Source organism: Zootoca vivipara, chromosome 3 (assembly GCF_965207765.1).
Source record: "Zootoca vivipara chromosome 3, rZooViv2.hap1.1, whole genome shotgun sequence".
NCBI lineage: Eukaryota > Metazoa > Chordata > Lepidosauria > Squamata > Lacertidae > Zootoca > Zootoca vivipara.
Genome location: NC_142586.1, coordinates 21,153,884 through 21,169,561, shown reverse-complemented (window position 1 = coordinate 21,169,561; position 15,678 = coordinate 21,153,884). Strand labels below are relative to the sequence as shown.

Genomic DNA, 15,678 nt, shown 5'->3' with positions numbered 1-15,678 from the left:
GGGAGTAGTGGCATATTGGCTCGGTCCACTCTTATGGCTGATTTCATTTACTTTCGGTTCAAAACCTTTGTTTTCCCTCCCACCGCAGATCAGGTGCTTTAATACCTTGCCTGACTGGGTAACCTGAGCGTGTGGTTAAGAATTTTACTAGTCTGACGGCCGCTATTCCTCTCTTAGCTTATAAATTGAATAAGAATCTGTGAAGGACGCCATGCGATTCCTTCAGTTGAGGACACCCACGCCTGGGCCTTTCCTCATCCATCAAGATGGGTTTGCGAGCCCTCCGCCCCCGACCAGTCTGCCAAAGGCACTCTGTTATCTGGCCTAACACTATCCGATTCATAATTATTGCTTCACATTTATCAATCAAAAACGGACCGGAGAGGGAAAGGTTCCAGCGTGTATTCCTTTCGAATTGGGTCTGCTACAGCAGTGGTACACAAGGGCCTCTCACCGGAGAGAATAAAAGATTTCGGTCACTGGAAGTCCAAAGCTTACAAGGGTCACCTCCGCCGCACAATGTGACTGAGTAGTTGAGTTTGACAAATCACTTACGGTACGTTCTTTTGCTTTGTTCTCAGGAGATAATATGGTGAATATCTGGATGGTCGATCACAGTACCATGCACCGGGGTCGGGCGCGCGACCATGATTGGAGATTGCGTCCCAGTTTGGGGCTACCTCCACGGGTCAAATTTTCCTGGTTTACAAGGGGATGGATGTGCTGGACGAACTCCTGCCAGCTGCGTAGGCCAGGTCCACCTCGCAATATCCCCGTTTTCTTGGAAATGCAGTGGAAATGATTTGGCTTACTGTAAATGTGTTGATTTGCATTGAAGATTTGACAGACTTTGTTGAACTGGTGGCTGCCCTTTCAAAAATCTCGACTTTCTTTGCTCTTCACTGCTGGAGAGATGCATTTCTGTGCGACTTTCAAACCCCGCTGCTATTGATAAATCGAGGAAGTTCTTGGTTCCGGCAGTGGCCAGAACAGCTTCAGCCTTGGATGGACAAACTATCTTGCACCCAGCCATAGGATGCTGCGAGGCCACAGGGTGAGTCCTAGTTGATGTGCATCACAGGACTCACCCAACGGTGGTTAACCCTTCACAGACTGCCAGCACTGCGGGCTGGAGTCATATGATGGTGTACATCAAGGGTGTTCGTGGATCTGGCAGTGGCCAGAAAGGTGTCAGCCTTGAATGGACAAAAAACTATCTTGTAGCCAGCCATAAGATGCTGCGAGGCCCCAGGGTGAGTCCTAGTTGATATGCATCGCAGGACTCACCCAACGATGGTTAACCCTTACCAACGTTGGTTAACCCTTCACAGACTTCCAGCACAGTGGGCTGGAGTCATATGATTGCAAGGCGTCCCTGTTCCGTGTTGATGGCGCGAACCTCTCGAATGAGGGAAATATTGTTTGGCTTGTCGACATTTCTTTTGCTAATAGGTATTGGTCACGGCTGTAGGGGTATTGGCGGCGAGCCCGTTGGGCTCGATTGGCGGTAGGCATTGGATTATCGCTGAAAGGTTACAGGTGGGGGGGAGGTTGCTGCCATCACCTCCCCCAAAATGCTGAAGGGTACTCCCTTAAGGAGTCCGGGGCGTGGCCTAGTCCGAAGCCGTGGTAGGTGAGGGCCAAAAGGCACGGCCCCTAGCGGTGGCCCCAGGGTGAGTCCTAGTTGATGTGCATCGCAGGACTCGCCCAACGGTGGTTAACCCTTCACAGACTGCCAGCAGAACGGGCTGGAGTCAGATATAGACTGTTAGATCCAATGCCTATGCCAATACCTCTCTACATCCGTAATCAATAAAGTTGTGGCCTTTTAATGCCCATTAACCTTATGCAATTTGTCCAGTGTCCTTATTTACTCTGGGAGGGATCGGGGTATCGCCACACAAAGTCACTTCCGACGTAGAAGGAGGTGAGGTTGTGGGCGGGCCACGAGCCCGAGCACGCGCTGGGAGAATGAGTGCCATTCTCACAGCCCATTGGCTGGCTCCCAGACGCGGCGCTCCCTTGGCGTGCCCAATTGGGACGCTCCAAGGGGGCATGGCTCGCTAATTTAAGCGAGCGCGCGGCTGGGATTCAGTCTCTTTCCTGATCCCAGCCGCTTCGCTTTTTCCCGCCCACCCTCCCATTAGGCAGGGCCCTTCCTTTTGACATTGCTTTGAATTGGCTTTCGAATTGGCTTTCGAATTGGCTTTCGAATTGGCTTTTGAATTGCTTTTGAATTGGCTTTTGAATTGCTTTCGAATTGGCTGTTGAATTGGCTTTTGAATTGGCTTTTGAATTGCTTTCGAATTGGCTCTGGCCTGATGGTTTTCGCCTACCTCATACCAACTCGTCACAACTTTGGTTTTTTGGCGGTAGGCATTGGATTATCGCTGAAAGGTTACAGGTGGGGGGGAGGTTGCTGCCATCACCTCCCCCAAAATGCTGAAGGGTACTCCCTTAAGGAGTCCGGGGCGTGGCCTAGTCCGAAGCCGTGGTAGGTGAGGGCCAAAAGGCACGGCCCCTAGCGGTGGCCCCAGGGTGAGTCCTAGTTGATGTGCATCGCAGGACTCGCCCAACGGTGGTTAACCCTTCACAGACTGCCAGCAGAACGGGCTGGAGTCAGATATAGACTGTTAGATCCAATGCCTATGCCAATACCTCTCTACATCCGTAATCAATAAAGTTGTGGCCTTTTAATGCCCATTAACCTTATGCAATTTGTCCAGTGTCCTTATTTACTCTGGGAGGGATCGGGGTATCGCCACACAACTCCACCCCACCTGACAAGCCACTTCTGTGATTAAGGCAAACCAAATTGCTGCTCCTAGGGGTTATAAAGCGAATTTCCAACAGTTCACCATCACAAAGCTCCTCCTTTTCCAAACTACCCAGCAAAACTGTGAAACTCCTCTTTCAAGTATGTTTCTCACAGAAAATGGTCCAAGGTTGAACCCATCCTATTCAGAATGCATAGAAGGGATAGATGATTTGGAATACCATGCAAAGGCAGAACATTACTGTTGTTTTTCCAGCTAGTTATCTGTTTGGGCAGTACCACTAATGCTATAGCACATGGGAACAATTACATTACAAACAGTGGTGAAAGTTTATCTTGATTCAGGCCACAGAAGATCAATAATTGGGCCAACAACAAAAAACATTCCTGAACACATTTCCCCAAACATTTGAGTTAATTTTTGAACTGCATCAAATTTCAAGGAATTGGAATAAATTTAGTTGAATGACAGATTTACATTTGTGTAAATTTGCATACAGGTAAAATAAAGTTTATGCTGCTTGACTAATCACTCCATTATAATCAATACATCTGCTGCTTGTTGAATCAGGACACCCTTGAACCTAATTAAACTAAGCAATTAAGTAAGTAAACACTGCAACCCTTATATACATTAGAATAAATGGAAATTTGTCAGAGAACCAGTAATATTTCATCCCATCTACAAGTCATGTAAGTGCAAGTTTATGGTATTTATGTATTCAAACATATTTAATTATATAGCTAGCTGTAGTTTACCGTACACAAAGCAGTATACTCTTCTGTCAGCATGTTCAATAGGCCCAGCTTTTGGTGATGTAAGGTACCAAAAATTGTTTCTGGACAACCTAGATCTAGAAGTTTAGTTAAGGTAAATCCCATAGGTCCTATCTCGTGCAAACATTAGGAAAGTTTAGCTCAAATGGTTCTCAAGAATACATACCCAAGTGTTTAAGGACACAAAAAGTAATCTATTTTCAGTCTAAGCCACCATAGCCATGTCTGCTGCATTAAGTGTTATACCACCCTGAATGACCCAGTTTGAATATCAGAATGCAGTTGTATCTTAGATTAAAACCTTTAAAAAGAACCTAATATTCCATCTCAATACCTAGACATGTAGGTGCATCAGGTTGCCAAAAGAACCGATTATTCAGCTGCACACAAGTAATTTTATCCTGCCCTTGGAGCTGATACCCTGGGTCGCACTGGAAGGTGATGGCATCCCCAGGTTCTCTGCTGTCTCCGTATCTACTGCCATTCTGAGGAGTTCCAGGATCATTACAGGTTGATGCAACTGACGCTGCAAATAAAAATAAGAAAACCAAAGTTTCAGATACATATTATGAATGTTTCAAAGCCTTGTATTTCACTACATGTTTTGTAACAGAAACATTTCTTTGTTATTTGTGTGTTATGTCGGGAAAGTTGTGTATATGACTGCTTCTTTAAGAAATTGCCCCCTGTGATGGATCATGTTCCAATTTCCTTCCAATTTCCTTTGGGAAGGGTAATGATGGCAGGTTAGAAAACAACATTAGGGTTTATGTTTTCTGTACAACTAACCTACCAAAATCATTCTTATTCCCTTTAACACTTCAGCTGTCAGTCATCTAAACTTCACCACCATTTCACGGAATAGAACAAATAGAATAATGCACCTAACGTTCTTTGGTTTTATGAATGCATTAAAGAAGAAAACATACCCAAAGTAAAAAAATAAAACCAAATGACATTTCAGAATTCATTCATCCATTTATTAATCACATGGAAATTAAATCATTTTGCTGGGAATATTGCATACCATGTGAAGTCAAAATCTGAAACATTGATTTTAATACTTGCATCCAAATTTCCCAATAATAGGAATGGTTATAAGGTCAGTTACTAAAACATGCTTACAAGCTCTCTTCAGATTTTCATGGTCAATGTGGAAGGTCTGGGGGGGAGGGTCTGAAGAGAGAATCAGGAGCCAACAAAAGTCACTAAGTCACAGTGATATTTCTCTTGTATATCAAAAGCCTTCTGTGGATAAAATGAGCTTTGGGGTCTGTAGAAAGCGAAATTTGTATCCAAATCACGGCTAAGTATTTTAACTGCTAGATATGATTATTCCCCCCCCCCCCGGCTTTCTAAACTGACTATTTTCAAATCAGACAGAAAGTTGTTAATGCATGTTATTATTATTAATACTAATAAAATAAAATAAATAATGTAGCAACAATATTCAAGCATAGTTAAAGGAAAGTTCTCTACCAAAAGCCTCATAAACTATCATGTAACTAGTCACCAGTAATGAGTGATTCAAATGAACATGTCAGCCGAGAGCAGATCCCTTCTCCCTTTGAAGCACCAAGAATTCTTACTCTTGGGCTGAACTGAAAAATGAGGATGGTGGCATCCCTAACTACTGCTTCTCTCAAGGCTCAGTCACTGTACCTCTTTGCAAGATGGTGACCATCCTTGTCAGATGCCTGGGGAAATGGGTCAAAATTTCCCCAGCCGGCTAAAATAGTGGTGCTAACTGCAGAGAAGAACTGGGCTATGAATAAAAAGGTAGCAGGAAGACTAGAAAAGGGACTCTTTAATACCATATTTCCAGCAATCCAAATAATGGAAACGTAACTGGTTTGGAGCCCAATTGCCGAATGAGCACAGACAATATTTCCCCAGCAGGGCTTAGAGCTGCTGCAAACATTATGTCACCATAGAGAGAGGCATTCCTTCACTGAATTTCCATCATGTGGTCCTGCTCATCGATTTGAATTCATCATATAAGTCAGAGAGATAACATCACTAAGTCTTCTTGCCGCAGCAAGTCACTGTCATTGGCATGGGTTGTGCAAAAATAAATTCACAACATGATGGTTCTGATACTCATACTTAGTCTTGTTCTTGGTCTGTTGGTGCAGACTCCTTCAGCCAACACCACATGGAGTTTTCCTCACTTCCTCATTCTTTTTCTCAGAACACATTGCCCCCCCAAAAAAAACCTATGTGCCACATCATGCCCACATTGCCCTGGTAAGCTCTCTCCAGTTATTTGTAGGGTCTTTTATCTTGCAGATGGCTTAATGGCAGGGCCATCACTTCCCTATGCCCTTCTGTCTAGCAGAAAATAAGCTCAGACTGTCAGCTATGATTAAATTCCAGCATTCAAGAATCTAGAGGGGGAAATTGGCACCCACAGATCCGGGGGGGGGGGGTCCCTCTTCCCCCACTAACTCGTAATAATATCTTTACATGTAATGAGCGGTTCCTTACTTTCCTTTTCAGATTGTAGAGTATTAAGTACCTAGGTATTTCACAGTTCATTACAAATTCACCAAACATATTCCTCTATGATTGCCATTATCCTATAGTAATGGCATATACGGTATCTGAAGAAGTGTGCATGCACACCAAAGCTTATACCCAGAACAAACTTACCGGTAGTTGGTCTCTAAGGTGCTACTGGACAATTTTTTAATTTATTTCGACTGCGTCAGACCAACACGACTACCCACCTGAATCTATTATCCTATAGTATTGGGGCAGTTGCAGTGTTCAGTCATCAGATTGAGAGTTAATGCTAAACTTTCAGGTGTTAACACAACAAAAGTGGCAGAGCACTTCCTCTGCATACAAAAAAGCGCTGGTCAAATCCGGGGCATCTCTAGATAGGCTTGGGGAAACCCCATGTCTGGAAGCATAGAGAGCCACAGATTACATGTAATTTGTACTTTAGTTCACAGAGACCTTGGAAAGGGAGGCTTTCCCTTCCATCCTCCCACAACTGAAATGCTAATACAAATGAGGCTAATCAAGAGGGAATACTAATATTACTTTCATTCAAAACAAATGCCATTCACAGAAAAAAATCATTTTGAAAATATCTCACAGCGGCCTGGCAAGAGCACACAGCATAGCCTGCCACAGTCATGATCCACGTCCCTACATCTCGTCAGGCAGTCAGCGGGAATCCAACAGGGCAGACGCAGAGACAGATGCTGCTGCTGAAACAGTCTTTTTGCCAGACTATGTCCTGTGGCTCTTGAAACTGACAAATGTGCTCAATGTGCAGCCAGTGATGCTTAAGATCATCCTAGAGGAGCGAGGAGAGGCAGCGACATACTCAGCGACAGCAGTGGCTGGCTCCCAAATTGATAATCCAATCAAAAGAATTTGTTAATTTGCTTTGTTTACCCTTTTCGCTCAGCTTCCATGTGCCTTAATGACTGTCTTTAAGTAGGAACATGGCTCTCTTTCTGACCAGTTGGTTAGCTGATATGATCATTATCATCTGAAGCCCCATTCCCCCAGGTGGGCTGCACACTTCTGCCTACTCTTTTTATCAAGCTTCACATTATCGTGTCTGGTGATAATGTTACCATTATAAGATCTGGGCCATTACAGACTCTTGAACAGGTGTAGCACTTATCTTCTGATGGCTGTTAAGTAATGGGTTATGGGCCAGCCCAATCTCTGCTGAGCAGTGCAGGATTCCAGGGGTTTTGGCACTTAACCTATGGTTACCAAAAAAAATTCAATGAATCAGGGGACACTCTTTCTTTCTTTCTTTCTTTCTTTCTTTCTTTCTTTCTTTCTTTCTTTCTTTCTTTCTTTTTGAAGCTGAGTAGCAACAGGGAGTCAGTAGTGGGGATGGTGAGGCAAAAGACCCTAAGCCCAAGCACACATGTAAAGCCCTTCTTTCGCATCCTGTGAAACATAAATGTGCAGTTTTTTAAAAAACTGGGCAATGGCACGCCGCGCTCCTGTGACTCCCAAGCCTCCCCCAATCTCCTCCCCCTCCCCCCCCCGTTTTGACAGATGGGGAAGGCTCAGGAGTCGTAGGCAGCCAGCCGTTGCCAGTTTTTTAAAAAACTCTGCGCATTTATGTTTCACAGGGTGCAAAAGAAAGGCTTTGCACCTTGCCTGGCAGAGAAACTGCACACCTTGCACCCCTCCTGGGCAACGGCCGCCCGCCTGCAACTCCTGAGCCTCCCCCAATCTATCAAAACAAAGGAGGAAGCGGGCAGGAAATCTGTACCACCGGACGTCCCTGGTTCCCCCTTGGCAGTGGTGGTGGCAGCAAGCAGCTCCTGAAGCCAGCCAGAGCCAACTGCGCTACCAGGCTGGCTCCGGGCTGCTGAGGCTACCGCTGCCACATTTCCCGGGGGACAGATTTGCAAATCTGGGGACATTCTGGGGACGGAATTTGTCTGGGGACAGATTTGCAAATCTGGGGACTGTCCCTGGGAACCGGGGATGTCGGGTAATCCTAACTTAACCAGGGTTCGCATTTGGAATGAGACATAGTGGAGACCGTAGTTTTATTTACACATGTGTACACCCATGCCATTATGGGGGGAGTGCAGAACCTTATACCCTATGAGTGTCTGCTGTTGCTTCTCCCATAGCTTCAGCAATATTGAGTTATAACCAGCGATGTCCCTGGTCTCCCACATGCAACCTGTCTCCACTTCCTTCATGCTCTTTCCAAAAACCTCCTGCAAAAGGACACTATTTTCCTGTGGTGACATCACACACCCTGTAACCCTGACAACTTCCCCCTCCCTACTATTTTGTCCCTGCCAACTACTCAGGGCCAGGGGAAGGACAGCATTCGTAGTTTAATTGCTCTAAATCACCTGGTCTTGTCTATATTTTTACACTGTTAATTTCAATATCTGTTACCTTCCTCCTCTAAACACTGATTAAAACCCAACACCCAGGAATCTAGGGGGAGGCAGGGAACCCAGAAACCTGGAGAAAACATGGAATCTACAAATCCATAACAGTATTTTGGCATAAAGGTACTATCCAAAGACATAGTAAGGAAGCCATTGGCCTCTCGATCTAGGGTAGAAAATATTTATTTGTTGTGTTTACTTTTAACAGACACAGATACAACTGAAAACATAAAAAAACAGAGAACGAAAATCAGAGAGCAGACTGGGTGGGTTCATAATGTAGTTATTGTGTCTCTACATGAGTGGGAATCACACGCTGCCCTTCTTCTAGAAGCCCACCCTGGATTCATGGACACACAGCAACTCTTGGTCAGTAGTCCCTACCCTTTTTAGGTAAGGTACTGGAGAACGTCATGGCACAGCAGTTGCAGGCATTCCTGGAGAGTACTGATTATCTAGACTGGAAGGAACTAGCCAGAGATATAAATTTAGAGCAACCTAGTGTGGAGAGCTACAGAGAGCACCAATGAACAAGGTGAGTCAAGTAGATGTGCAAGTTCAGCAGCAGGGAGCAGGGAAAGGAGGTCAGGGCACACCACTCTGTCCCTCGTTTCCATGATCTAAAGAAAACCTCAAACCTCCAATTAAGTAAATTAAACTACAGCATTTCAAAATGTACTGACATGTTCTGCATTTTATATATTTGCATTTCTAGTGCTCTGTATTTTGATGTTTTGAATGTTTGCTGTAAGCTGCTTTGGGCACGGCACATTGTGGAAAAGCTGCATCTATAAGTAAACTCAATCAATCCAAAACAATGGTGCAGGTAGAATTCCAGTAGGGATGTGGAGACTCCCCTGCGTTGCAAACTGTCTGTCACATGTACATCTATCTACCTGTTGAACAGAAGTCATGGGTATTTCTGATGTGCAATAAGCTCCAGGCTCTCTGGGAACAAGTATTTCCCCCATTAGGTCAAGATGGCAGACTTGGAAAAGCTAATAGGAATAGGGAGGTTGACGATTGAGATCTAGATACATCTCACTTCCAGGATAATAACTCCTTGTTGTCAGGGAGAATGAGAGACGAGGGGAAAAACATTGTTCTGAGGATTCTTGGGGTGGGGTGGGGATGAACAGTTATCCAATCACGCCAAGGATACTTCCCCGGAGGCTGGAGGGTCCCGGTAGTGGGTGATTACTGACTGAGTGGTTGGCACAGCACACAAGAGTATCATCCATCTTCTGGCCTGGCAGTTGCACTGACAGTAGTCCTGGTTGACTAACCACCCACCAAGGCTGTTAGGAGCAGTTTCACACTACTGATTGTGTTAAGACTTGCCTGCAGCTTTCAATAGTACAGCTCATTAACTGCTGCCAACTCCATGGACCTAACACAATTCATGGGACTGCTGCAGCTTGGTTCTGATTCTTTCTAGAATGGTTTAGGCGTATCAAGTGTTTAGTGCTCAGCCAACAAAGGCAATCATCTAAGCCAACAGATAACCACTTTAACGCCAGGGAGGGTTAACTGAAATAAAGCAGATTTAAATCATCAAGAAAACAGGTCAATTTAGACCAAGTTTCCCATTGATACTCTCTGATTTTTCATGCTTCCTTCTTTTTTCTTTTACCTGTACAGGGGATGTTTTATAATATTTCCATATCAGATCTCTCTTACAAATAGCACCCATAATGGTTTATGTGGTTAAGGATGGGAATGAATGTAGGAACCTGCATATTGAATACTGTTGCTCCGTTCTGCTTCACTCTGTCTCGACTCTACCCTCACAAAAATGAAAATGGGGGGGGGGGAGTCACAATAACTGATAGGCAGACATAAGATCTCACGGAAGTATTTCATTAATGAGATCCATGAATGCAAGGATGTCTGCTTGCTCTCTCCTCTCTCCATGCACACCCTGCCTGCTCCCTGAATCTGTTGCAGAAGATTGGGGGGACTCCAGGACAGATTTAGTGGGTGTGCAGGGTGAGAAGAGGGTTGAGAAATCTGTGCGGTGACTGAACAATTTATTTAAAAGTAACACTTTGAAGAAGAAACTTATGCATCTGAGGGAGGGGAGGGCAAAACCTTTATGCTACAGCATAGAGAAAAATATTAAATGAATCAACTTTAAGATGCTCCAAAAGATATGGAGAAGTGTGGTTTCATTTCTTTTTAAGTACTGGACCATCATTGCAGTGAATCCCTCCCTGCCTTGCAGGCCTTTTCCCAATTGGCCTGGGAGGGCAGGTCCCTGACTGACTCCAACTACAAAAGCTGAGGCTGCTGAGGGGCTTTTGTTACAGGGATTAGGTTGTTGCTGTTATTTTTCTATATCTTCATTTCATACCCAATTTATATGTGGAAATTTGATCAATTTGGTTGCGTAATTTTTGATGGCTTGTTTATTGTCTATGACTGCTTCTGTTATGTTTGCAGCTATGCATTTTTAATATGTTGGGAGCTGCCTCGAGCATGGTTTTAACTTTGGAAAGGCGACATGCAAATAAAACGATTGTTTGAGGTTATTTTTTTATTTAATACTGTATAACTTTCCTTTCCTCCCAGCTCCCCGCTCCTGCCGCCACCACTTCCTTTCCACTGAAGTAGGGAGAAGAATGAATTGTTCATTCATTTCAATAACATGGTGCAACTCTCACAATGACTAACAAAATTATGGTCAAGCATTAATTTCCTCAGGACACGGGGGAGAGAGGCTATTCCTATGGCCTGGCATCTTTCCCATCAGCAAACTCTGGGTTATATCTAATGGTGGAGGAGGGCTTCCACTCCTCTCCTCCTCCTCCTCCTGAAGCCTTTCCCCATGCCCCCAAAATCTATTTCCAGAGAGAGCTTGAGGGATTGTTGAGGGGCTAAAGGGGGGAGAGAGAAAGGGGAAGTCACATTGAATGAGCAGAAATCACTTGCTTTGTCCCTCCTATGTACCATGTGTGCTTAATCAATATAGCTGCAGATCTGCAGGTATTGTAATTCTCTAGATGTGTGAACCTCAAGTACAATTGTATTGTACCAATTATTAATTAATAAAGCCTGCTTCACAAAAAGAAATAACTAGGGTAGGCATATCTGACAATTTTGGCTCCTCTCGGGTTCCCAGTGTCCCAATCTTAGGTTTATTTCTCTGTACTTCTGCTCTTTACCTGAAGGAACATCTGCCCGGACACTGAGGTCCAGCGCCGAGGGCCTTCTGGCGGTTCCCTCACTGCGAGAAGCCAAGTTACAGGGAACCAGGCAGAGGGCCTTCTCGGTAGTGGCACCTGCCTTGTGGAACGCCCTCCCACCAGATGTCAAAGAGAAAAACAACTACCAGACTTTTAGAAGACATCTGAAGGCAGCCCTGTTTAGGGAGGCTTTTAATGTTTTACGGACTATTGTATTTTAATATTTTGTTGGAAGCCACCCAGAATGGCTGGGTAAACCCAGCCAGATTTGGGGGGGGGGATAATAATAAATTATTATTATTATTATTATTATTATCAGTTAGAAAACCCCCTTTTTTAAAAAAATACTCATGAAAATTTGTCAGCATTTTTGTCTGCATTTATCCTAATGTACACATTTTTTGCAAGCAGTTTGACCTAATGTAATGCATTATCATGTTGTTTTGTACATATTATTTGGTTAGATAGAGAACTGCATTGTAAAATTGGGAGAAGCAAAAATTTCAAGGGGTGTTCAGTTCACGTATTGTTTGGGAAAGTGTGAGTTAGGTCAGTTCACATTAAAGGCAAACTGAACCTAATTTCTCACCTTTACTGAACTGTAATAAACAATTATGATTTCTGAGTACGTTCCTCCCACTCCACAATTACTCAAGATCTGGTGTTTCAACCCAGGAGCAAGGTAAGTGGAAACAGAGAAGGAACCATATATTCACCTGCTGTTTCCTAAAACACTGTGATTAACTGTTTGCGTCTATGAGTATCAAACGCCTTGGAATAATTAAGGTGCTATATGGTATAATTGTAGAGAACACAAATGACTGAAAAAACATTTTTAGCAGTCTGATGCTAATGTTTCTTTTTTTTCCTTTTGCTGATTGTCATAACTGCCATCATCAACAAATAATCTACTTTATTAGATATGTCGGGAAGTAGGGCAAGCGTTTTGTTTTGCATTTTGTTGTATTATGCTTGATTATTTTGACAGTTTTAACTGTATCTAACATCTTATTGTATTCTTTATTGCTGTCATCTGCCCCAACATGAGTGGCAATGAAGGGCAGCAAATAATGTAATAAATAAACAAGGATGCAAAGCTCAGCAAACTCTAAATCTGCTAATTAATTAATCTGATCTTGGATACTCTTAAGGTCAGAGGTCTACTATGGCTAAAGGAAATGGGTTATTCAGTTGACAGGCATTTCATTCCCTACCTTCTTACACATACCAGTACCTCTCTGACTTGATGGGAGATGTTTAGTTAGGAACCCCAGTTTCTAATAACTAGTTTAAATATATTTAACCCTGCAAAGTAAAGGTCAGGGATGCACGCTGAACTCCATTTTCTATCCTTTTATGCATGATTAAATGGTAATTAAGTTTTAATGAAAAGTGTTAGGCTGATTACAATTAACATAATCACACCAGTCAGTTCATGTCCTCGTGGTGTTTTACATGCTGTGCTGAGCTGGTGAGACAATGGACTCTAGATGGGGTCCAAACATTTTGCGAGCAAAATACATTTGCATTCATCCAATTAATCATCTCCATCAGCATACTTATTAAAGCAGGGGTGTGTGTGTTGGAAACTTATGTATAGGAATCTGTAGCATAAATTTATGTGCATAAAAATTAATCTTTGAAAAATGGTAAACATCTGCAACCAAGCTGTAAGGCATGAAGATTACTCATAAGAGCAAAATTAAGATCCATTTTGTGTTACTGTAGCTGTATGGGAAGAACAATGTCGTGACTTTTTTCCACATTCCTTTGGTAATGTACAGGCGACCAAACCATGTGGTCGGAGCCAATGATATCCAGTCCTCAATTATGCCACTATGGTAACATTTAAATAAGCATGACCTCTCATAAAAGTGATTATTTTTACTTCACGACTCTGTGCTAAGGAATCCTATGAAAGGCTTGTCAGAGCTCTGATAATTCTGCAGTTCAAAATGCAAACAAGTTCTGATTGGACATGTCTATACACATACCCCGTTACCACCACCGGTAGATCACTCAAGAATCCTTCGCCAATAGATCATAGCTGCCAAGTTTTCCCTTTTCTCGCGAGGAAGCCTGTTCAGCATAAGGGGAAATCCCTTTAAAAAAGGGATAACTTGGCAGCTATGCAATAGATCCTTTGCTAAAATGCACAGTTGCTAGGCACAGGAACAATGTAAACAGCAAAGCTGGGGGCATAAGAAGGTCCAAGTTGCATCTCTCCTAGCAATTGTTGACCCAACCCAAACATTTTTCTTTCCCCATACTGGACAAGGCTAGCATTGTTTTGAATTAGCAAGTCTATTTTGGCTGAATATGAGGCCAGTATGTGCAGCAATGCCAACACCAGACAATTCATGGATCGCAGTGTCATGCAGAGATTCTGGTGCTACTGAACAGGGCCAGATTTAGGTTGGATGAGGCCCTAAGCTGCTGTAGGTAATGGGACCCTTTATATGTCCAGCTGTCCTTTGTCAACAACAAATTGTCGCTAATTTTTGTGTTGAATATATGGAGCTAATAGGTATCTAAAGCCATTTGCACAGGCAGAATGTAGGCCTTACCTTCCAAGTCCCGGACTGCAGAATCCGGGACCGGCAGCCGTGTGACACCGGAAGTTGCGTCGACGTAACTTCTGGTGTCGCTTTGCCCTTCTATGGGCACCAAAAATGGCCGCCACCGGTTTCGAAAGTCGCTTGTACACTTGCAGCAAAAATGGCCGCCGCCGACACCGGAAGTCGCGCCTATGCACTTCCGGACATGCGTAGATGCAACTTTTGAAGCCGGCGGCGGCCATTTTTGGTGCCCATAGAAGGGCAAATCAGAAAGAAAAAAATGGCCGCCGGCAGGAGAAAATAACGGAGAAAAACGGGAGATGAAGTGATACGGGGGACCACCGGGAAAAGGTAAGTAAAAGCGGGGGTTTCCCAGGGAAAATGGGGTACTTGGCAGCTATGCATGTGTACAAGAGAGCCAAAATTTAGGAAGAGGTACCTGAGGTACCTGAATGGTTTTGGTGGCCACAACAAAGGGATATGGAAAAGGCCTTGCTGCATGATGTGGCTACAATGAACTTGTTGTTACCTCTTTATTCCCCACCCCCCTTGTATCAGGGAACAACGGCATGGAAGCAGTGGCTTCTTATTCTACACAGCTTGCTTCCCTTTAAGAATGAAATGTTTATGATTCAAGTAAATGCCTTGTTGGATATGAAAGGCAGCAATTTGCACAACAAAGTTTTTCAGGTAGAATCTGATCTGAGGCACCCCTGTATATTACAACTTTCCTGAAGAAGTGTGTATGCACACGAAAGCTCACACCAATGTCAAACTTAGTTGGTCTCTAAGATGCTACTGGAAGGATTTTTTTTTTTTTACTACAGCAGACCAACACGGCTACCTACCTGTAACTATTACAACATATGTTAAAGTTGTGTCATTTGAATACAAAATTCTATTTTGACAAGAAGCATACAGTAGAATATTTGGGGGAACTGTTTGTTGATATTTCTAGCAAAGGCCAGCTAATTCAGCATACAGTCAATAGATTCTGGGTTCTTACCAGACTGAAACTTGTTTTCAAGATGGCACACCAGACCATGCTATTAGCAACAAAAACATGAAAGGCCAAAACTTGGTTTTACTCAAGGACTAAACAAATTCACCTACTTGAAAACTGGATAGAAAATCCTGATTTGCTGATGAAGAAGTCACTGTCAAATTGCAAAGTCAGGGAGTTGAAAGTACTATAAATGTCTTCAGGAAGAGCTGAGCCACTCCACTCTTTCAGTAGAATACTGCTTTCAACAGGACCATCCCACACTTTGAGTATGTCATGAGCCACCTCAGTGTCAAAAACAATGAAATGCAGACTGCAAATGAAAGAAGAAGATGAGACATTTGTCATTCATGGCTACCTTTGGTGCTAAATAAAAAGGGCAGATTAAGGAATGACAGGCATGTAACAACACATAATTAACCATGATTAAATCCATTAATTTGAATGAACGTAAGTGTGAATCTTCTTTGTTTCATTGTGTTAT

The 15,678-nt window shown here is 43.4% G+C and overlaps 1 protein-coding gene across 1 annotated transcript in view; it reads right to left on the bottom strand.

The window, feature by feature from the left end:
* The window catches only part of CSMD1 (CUB and Sushi multiple domains 1), a 946,508-nt gene that overhangs the window by 180,277 nt on the left and 750,553 nt on the right, over positions 1-15,678 (bottom strand). The window contains exons 26-27 of the mRNA XM_035109950.3: positions 15,305-15,507; positions 3,888-4,079 (exon numbers count right to left, since the gene is read on the bottom strand). Coding sequence (XP_034965841.3) covers positions 3,888-4,079; positions 15,305-15,507 — 395 coding nt within the window. The remainder of the gene's footprint in view (positions 1-3,887; positions 4,080-15,304; positions 15,508-15,678) is intronic.